Here is an 8,281-nt window from a genome sequence, read left to right as displayed (position 1 = left end):
GCTAGTCCAAACTCCCAAGAAAAAATTATTTTGGCCGCTGGCGGGCAGGGCTAGTTTACTAGGCTACTTTTACCCACTTATCACAGCAAATATAGCAAAACCGCTCTCTGCCATTGAACATAGGAGCAGCAGAAGCATCAGAGGCATCTGTACACACTTAACTGGACACTCTTCAGGAGGATCAAGGAGGCTCTTTAGGAGCGTCCGACCTCATTGTGTACAAGTATCAAAAATTAAGCAGCAGATGCTTTTTTGCTGCTTCTATCGCATGCTGTCTGAATGTAGCATTACGGCACTTTTGAAGGCAAATAAGTCCAACCTAGTACGAGTGAGGTATACTTAGGAAGTCTTTTTTCAGTCCATGAGTTTTAACAAACTTTAGATGAAATGTTAAGGTTAGGGTTAGGCTTTAAATTAGAAAAGCCAAGATACAACTTCTTCAAATGTACGTAGCTGGTAATGTGTCACATTTTGGGAATTTGGATGCTCAGAAACCCAGTAAGTGCAGTGTTAGACTCAAAACTGTTTTTATAAGTAAAAAAAGTACTATTTTTCTTAAATTAACATAATAGTTTAAAAAGTTAGAGCAATAATTAAAAGTCTTAAAACAAAGAAAGTGACCAACAAAAATGCATGAGGATGCAAGTGTAAATTGCCACCAGTAATACTACTGTACTTCATTTTGAAGTCATCATTAATGCATCCATTTTCAGTAGATTACCAACACTATGTCATATATATGCATGCATTTTCAGACAGGAGGCACTGGCCTTGTTCAGTCCCGTTATCAATGAGTGTGTGAAGTCTATTTTCATTTAACCAACAATATGCCAGTAAAGGTTAATTTGTAACTTATTGGCTTGAGGTTCACAGAGTTATTCAGTGTTCATTCAGTTCATTTTGTTGATCACCATGGGAGACAGTGTGTCCCTGATTCAGACACTGAAGTTAGATGAACTCATACACCAAGAAAGCCTCCAAGATTACTAGACCGCCATGTTGGGACAAAGGGCTGTGGAGACCACCAGTACCGCTTCTCATCCACATCCATTTGACAGTTGGCTAGAGGGTGAGAAAACAGGAGCTGCTCTGCTGTTGTCCGGTGTCTTTCTGGCGATGGTAGGTGTCACCTTCACTGCCATGGGTTGGCAGCACTTCGAAGCCCACCAGAGCTTTCAGTGGACCCAACTTCTAGGCCCCATCCTGATCTCAGTCGGAGGTACCTTCATGCTTACCAGTGTGTGCAAGTTTACTTTGGTCTCCTGCTGGCCTTGCAGACGACAGGAGGAGGAGGTTTATGTTATACCTGTGAGGGAACAAAACTCAAGGGGACATCCAGTCGTGGTTCATTCCATGAACCAGTCGGTCATGTTGCAGGGCAATGCAACCATGCTGTGTATTCCACCTGCTTATAACTTTGTCATTCAGGAAACACAACAAGAAAACGACCCCCAGCCTGGCTGCTCTGTGGGTGGCAATAACTCAGCGCTTCCGTCGTATGAAGCTCTTTACTGCTTGGACAACGCAACTTTGACTGCAGAATCCAGCACACCTCACTGCAGAGAAGCAGGCCAGAGAGGCAGGTAGGACAACATTTCCCTTTCATATATTAACCTAAACTTTTCATCCAAAGCCTATCATTTAGTATCCATAACCTATGAAGGCTTTTAAAGGTTTAGTCCTTGTATTGACATGCATAGTATATTATGTTAAGACTAAAATAAATTGGCATAGAATAGTACCTGAAAAAACAGAGTGAAGGAAGGAAGGAAGGAAGGAAGGAAGGAAGGAAGGAAGGAAGGAAGGAAGGAAGGAAGGAAGGATCAGCGTTCACCTTTCATACATTATAAACATATTTTTTTGTTTTATTTTAACTCCTAATTTTCTTTATTGTCATTTTGAAATCTCTATAAATGCTTAAATGCTCTGTATGATTAAAATAATGAAATGCTCTATAAATGATTATTAAAAAAAGGGCAACAGAATAAAACAAAATTTCAATCTTAGCCCACTGGTGAGTTGTGCTATTTTCAGAAGATGCTGTGGGCATCCCATGAGGCCCCTGAGAAACCCTTGGCATCCATAGGCACCACGTTGGTGACCCTTGGGGTAGAGTATCTGTGTACTGGCCCTATAGATCGTCCCATTGATTCTTCATAGGTCGAGGTCTGTACTTTGACTGCCGTAATAAAATAATCTAAAAACTACTCTATTCTAGCTGTGACTGTATGATTAGGGCTGTGGTTCTAATAAAGGGTCAATTTCTGCCCCAGGCTTAAACCTTTTTTCTTGCTTCTTACGGGGTTATTTTCAGCAGAGTGAAAAATTGATGTTTGTGCTGTTTTGCAATAGTTTTTATTGGCAGTGATAAAAGCTTGAATAGGTGTTCATGTGACATGTAATGATTTAAATCTTATTGTTTAATACTTATGTAGTTTTTTTGGCCCTTAATTTGGAAGAAGATTACATTTGGCGTTTGTATGAGTTAAAGGTGTGGCTTTTTAATTCTTGTTTAATTTAGTTTACTCTTTAATATTTATTTATTTATTTATGACTAAGTTGGCTTTAAAGCTGACTTACAAATGAAAGCAACAATGCATTGAGCTTCTATTCAGCTCAGACATGTGTTTTTGTTCCTAAAAAATGTTATCCCCACATTCTGATGCTGCCAACACCGTGTTCCATGATGAAGAAGACTGCCACACACACTGCAGTTATTTGCATATTGTAAAAAAAAAAAAACAGTTTCTATCAATCAAGGTCCTTGTGACCAGAGCACTTTCTGCTACTTGTTTGCTTACCCCTCTCCAAAAATGGCTGTGTGATTTCTACCTCACAGCAAAAAAATGGGTGTTAAAAATTCAGAGTGAATCCATTTAACTCTAAATGGATTATTTATCTTACTATACTAGTAACTATACAACTATAACTATACAACTATACTGACTGTAAATCTGCTCAAGTGTTGAAGGTAATAATAAGTGTAAATTTTACATCCATGCAGTGTAACTTTTACTCTATATGGTGTTGATTTCCTACCAGTCTCTGAAAGGGTCATCTCAATTTTGTAAATAGGAGTAAAATTCCAAGAAAGAAGCTATATAGTAAATTTTACAATAATTTGGAGTGAGGCCAAATGTTATCTGAACCAGAAATGTTTCCAACTCTGTAGGTGTTAAAAGTAACACAAAAGCCACCTAAGTGGAGTGCATGGCTAAAACCTGTGTTGTCAGATTTTGTCGGCATGGCAACATGTGAAACCTTTTGCAAGGTCATGTACATGCACAAAAGACTAAATGTGCTAAAGAATTAGGAGAGTGCTATTAAGCATAGAGGAACTTTCATTTGCCATGCATGGAAACATCATGCAAATCAGCTTTAAGTATGTCTTTGTGGTTTGGGGCTTCTCATATAGTGTGTTATGTTCTGTAGATGAAGTCTGTGTCTGTAATTTTAAAAAGGTAGTAAAATAATCAAATATTACCTCAGCCATATCTTCAAATAAACTTTGCATCACTGGAATATGGGGACAATTAGACCCAAAATAGCAGACATTTCTTAGAATCATCAGTCCTCTGGGATGTGAGATTATATCATAGACATTTATTCCGTATGTATTTGTTAAAGGGAAAAAGTTTTTGAAAGGGAATTAAAAAGTTATATTTTCCCACCTGTTCCTTCGGCAAAATCCAAGGCACAGTATTTATTTTACTAATTGCAGAACCGTCTATTTGAAGTCCAATCAAACAGACTGCAGACAGACTTTTTAGCTATAAACACAAAGCTGCATTCCTGGTTTTCACTTTCTTTTATTGCTTTTAGTCAATTACTCCCAGCAGGTCTCCAGGCAAAGCAGATCTCTTTAACACAAACAGACAGCGAGAGTAATGCAGTTAACCTGCGTTGACTAAAAGCTGCAGCCTGGATCTCACGAGCATGCCAGCCCAGTGACTGCTTTTCTCAACTCCTGACCTGTGTTTTACTGTGTTTCCAGGAGTTAATGCCAAATAGAAGAATCGTCAGGGGAGAAATTGCTCCACCTCTGTGTTTTCTTTGAAAGGCCGGCAGGGTTGAAGCATAACCAATTGAGCCTGTAAACATTTGGATGTTTGCCAGTTTTTTTCTGTCTTGACTTCCAGCCTGTCTGAGATCTGATGTTTCTGATTCTTTTTTTTTTAATTTAGAGTACAGAAGATGAAAAGTGAAAGAGGACGCCTAGACGGGAAAGAGTCCACCTGTTGTCAACCACCTGCCTATGAGGACATTTACCCTTCCTCTACGACACACAATTCAGCATAAGGCAAACAATCTCTTGTTGACGTCAAGCATTACGCTGATGACATTCTTTCTTTTTCTTGTTAAAAGCCAAAAAATCCTTTTTTTTTTTCAATTTTTTATGTGAAATAGATTCTGTGCTGTATATGACATCTTTTTAATAAATCATTTGTTGAGTATTGCTTCACAGGAGCACAATGGAAACTACTGTTGATTTTTTCCACACCGTCATAAAAAATGCCATAAAGTATAAAGACATAAAATCCCCATAGATGAGGACTGCTTTTTGAAAAGCTCATAAAAATGAGACGTATCAACAAAATAGGCTCCAAAACAGTAATATTTAAAACATACACATTTATTTTGTGCTTTCTGTCTGTCAGTGCACAATCGTACATGAAAGCTTGTGAAAGATTGTTTAAAAAGGACTATATATAATAGCCATGGTTTTCATTTTTGGCCTTTTGTGATAGAATCTAATCTTATTTTGTTTCCTCATTAATTAATAACAGTGAGACTTTTTTTCAAAAGTAAATTCTACCTAATTTGAGTGAACATTTTTATGTTTTCCTCAGATTGTTAATTTTATTTATTTATTTTTTTTAACCTCTTAAAAAAACCTAACCTCTGTCCAAATAGTAAACTCTAGTCTACACGGTGAGTCAAAATGTCACTGCACCACACGGGGGCAGAAACACTGAGCAAATCCTCTCACAGAGGTCATGTCAGGTGGTTTGTCCAAACAAAACCAAATTTACTAAAATTAGTTTGACCCTTTTTTTTTTGAACCAGGAAATTTCCCAGGGGGGTTTAAAAATATATATTTCTGCTGAAAAATATAACGTCACAATTGATTAATTAAAAAATAAAGGCTGAATTAAAGATATTGTCAGATATGATAACATGTTATTCTATTTTTGCAGTTATTGTTTTTCTACAGTAAATATTATAGTAAATCTGTTGCTGTGTTTGTTCTAAATCAAATTGCAAGTAAAAAAAAATAAATGTTTTTTTTTTTTATCCTAATAACTCCTTTACACTCTTTTAATTATTTATTTTGTCAGTTTAGTCGTTAAACGTTAGGCTGCATATATAGAATAGGATTTATATGAAAAGTATCACAAGTCTTTTTAAATAGTGTGTTTAGTAATAATCAGCTGATATATTTTTCGAAAGGACCCAGTCAAGTTTGTTCATTTATTAAATTCTGTTTTATACCAAGTAAAAAAAATAAAATTCAGGATAGACCCTTATTCCTGTTCAGTTAAAAACAAATAGGTAAGGAATTCATATTTCAAGCCCTCCTCCTGGTATTGAACCGTTTGGCTGTGCACATCAGAGACCGCAGCTCAATATGACTTCCATTATTTTTACAGCACAGTAAAATGCGGGTGGCCAACAAGGCCCATTATTGCCCCATTTTCGAATTTGGAGACAATTTTTGAAGGTATTCCAGAATGTGCTGAAGGATATTAACTCTGTGTACGAGATGTGGAAACATCTGCCAAGAAAAGGGAAAGAAATCAGAGAAGCATTTTTACAAAGGCCTATTAATTATCAGTAAACTGAAGTTTAATGATAGCAGGACAGTTTGAAAGGATAAGCGTTGGTTAAAGATTTAACATCTATAAATTAAAAGGCATTTCTTCTTTTCTTAAGGGGGTGAGTTGTGTTCTTTAAAGCTAACATGTGTCTTACTTTTCCTTTTCCATAGCAGGCATATTATTCCCTCATTCTGCGTTTCTGATCACTTAAAAAAAATAAAAAAGTTGTGATGCTTGAGGCCTTCCCGTTTAAAAAAAGCCTCCATGTTTCAATAAGCCCAAAAATGTGTGCATTGAATTTGAAATTACGTGTGAGATGCATATAACCTAATTTGAAATAATAAAGAAAGATCAGTAACTGTGATCAGACTGCAGTTATTTGCAGTGAGCTTTACGCCACAGCGCTGCGGGTTTAATAGTCTTTTTATGTCACAGCTGCGCGCGCGCAGCCACGCGCACACACCGATCTCACACACAAGGTGTTCGGTAATGTTTGGGCTCTGCAGCTCACAAACAGCTGAAGCTGCTGTTTGAAGCTGTAATCTGAGCTCATTGTGTTCAATGTATTCAACAAGGGACTATTTTGACTGATAAAAGGCTGCGGATTATTATTCCAGACTGTGGAAAACCACCGATTAAACATAGGAACATACAGTACAACTTTGCTTTTCAGTTACTGATTATATATATTTACATTGACAAAAAAAAGTTACGTTTAATTTAATTTAATTTAATTACAATATTTTTTGTATCATCTTTTTTTTTTTTTGCTACCCTCACTCAAATTGCTTTTTTTTTTTAAATTATTATTATTTCTGGGGTAACTGTCTCCAAATCAAATTTAACAAAGATTTACATAACATTTGACCCTAGAGCTGCACAGTTAAATGCTTTTTCAAATACCTCCAACTACCGCTTATGAGAAGATTTGAATTTTCCTGTGTGTTGTTGAATAATAAGCCGTTACAATATTCCGGGTAATAAACCACTAATCGGCTCCAAGATATTTAGGTGGCTTTGTTTTACGTAAGCAAGGTTTTAAACAAGTGCTTATTTATTTATTTTTTTCTTGTTTTTGCTTGCATGTTTCAGCCCGTTCATTTAGCATCTGATTAACAAATATGGCAAAAACACAATCAAATAAATAATAAAGATGTAAAAAAAAAATGTATTTTATTTTTATGGTACCATTATCTTAATAATAAAATATTGCATTATCCACAAAAAAACACAAGACACACATAACTAACTAACTAACTAACGGAATGCAACCAATAATAAAAAAAAAACAATTACAGGGTTTTACCAAAACTGCACTTGCCAACTTTATTCATCTTTTTATGTATGTTCTCTGTAAGTTCAGAGGTTGACACTCTAGCCATTTCTACAAATTTTAGCATATCTTTTTTCCTTTTTAGATGATTTTTTTCCTATTTTACCATGCTGGATGCTGAAGTGCTGCTGGGCTCAGCCTGCTCTTTCTTCACTTTATTTGAGAACATCTGAGCTGCTGCTGCAGAGCCTGCACTGAGATAGAGTTTGTGAGTGTGGTGCTGTTAGGGTTGGTGAGGAGGGGGGGACAAATGGATCCCATGTTTGCAGGAAAACACGCTGGAGGCGCAGGAAAACTATGCTGTTTACGAAGCACACGTGAAACCACTCAAAATTAAATTATCTTCCTGTTGCTCCAGCTTTTGTCGTTTGCAGTCCTTAGGTTTCTCGCCAGCAGTGTCACCACCCAGAGAGCAGGTCTGCATCTGTGCATAAGGGGTTGCAGTTTCCAGGACACACATGCAGGGGAACCGCAAGGAGATGGAGGCTCTCATGCTGCACGTAGGTCTGTGCGCCTTTTGCTCTTCTCTGCTACTATAAAAGTAGATCTGACAGGTTTTTCCTGTGGTTTGGATTCATTTTCTGTTTCTTCCTGCAGAATACTCATTTTCCCTCTCAGTGTGGAGGGGGGGTCAAGCTTTGCCCATTTTATTTTCTGTAATTCATACAAATTTATACAAAGATGAAAAGTGTGAATCCTGAAGAGGTTCTGATCAGAATCAACTGACATAATAAGCTTCCCTTTATTATATTGTGTCTTGAGTGTCATCTCAATGCTGTCAGTTCCACTGGATATTCTTTTACCAAAGTCCAACATACCTTCATGTCACACACTTCTATTTTAAATTTCTTTAAAAAAGGTGAAACAACAACAAACAAAAAATGTTCTTCCCTTTTGTTGAGCTGCGCTACGTTATTTTGTTATCTCACTTTGACATTTATGTATGCAATTTAAGAGTATTCAGAAAACTGAGGGTTAAAAATACAATAACGTGGGGCAGCATGGGAGAGCACAGCGTTTGAATCCTGGCTTGGGGTCTTTCTGCACTCTTGCATGTTTTCCCTTGTATCTTTAGTTTCTTTTCAAGTACTTCAGCTTCCTCCCACAGTCTAACAACTTCACTGTTTGG

The 8,281-nt window shown here is 36.8% G+C and overlaps 1 protein-coding gene across 1 annotated transcript; it reads left to right on the top strand.

Annotated features, from left to right (window-relative positions):
* The first annotated feature begins 954 nt into the window (after positions 1–954).
* tmem174 (transmembrane protein 174) lies at positions 955–4,408 on the top strand. The gene is made up of 2 exons (XM_015388367.1): positions 955–1,583; positions 4,185–4,408. The coding sequence occupies exons 1-2, from the start codon at positions 997–999 to the stop codon at positions 4,297–4,299; spliced, it is 702 nt and encodes a 233-aa protein (XP_015243853.1). The 5' UTR covers positions 955–996; the 3' UTR covers positions 4,300–4,408.
* Positions 4,409–8,281: the final 3,873 nt, after the last annotated feature.

The sequence above is a fragment of the Cyprinodon variegatus genome, unplaced genomic scaffold (genome assembly GCF_000732505.1).
Source record: "Cyprinodon variegatus isolate N-32 unplaced genomic scaffold, C_variegatus-1.0 Scaffold421, whole genome shotgun sequence".
Taxonomy (NCBI): Eukaryota; Metazoa; Chordata; class Actinopteri; order Cyprinodontiformes; family Cyprinodontidae; genus Cyprinodon; species Cyprinodon variegatus.
Note: the sequence above shows the minus strand (reverse complement) of the source record. Positions and strands in the feature narration are given on the sequence as shown.

What these genes read in the sequence shown, in the direction of transcription:
- tmem174 (XM_015388367.1), top strand. Translation starts at nt 997, where the DNA reads ATGTTGGGACAAAGGGCTGTGGAGACCACCAGTACCGCTTCTCATCCA. An exon ending in GAAGCAGGCCAGAGAGGCAG is followed by an intron (nt 1,584 to 4,184) that starts GTAGGACAACAT and finishes TTTTTAATTTAG; the next exon opens with AGTACAGAAGATGAAAAGTG.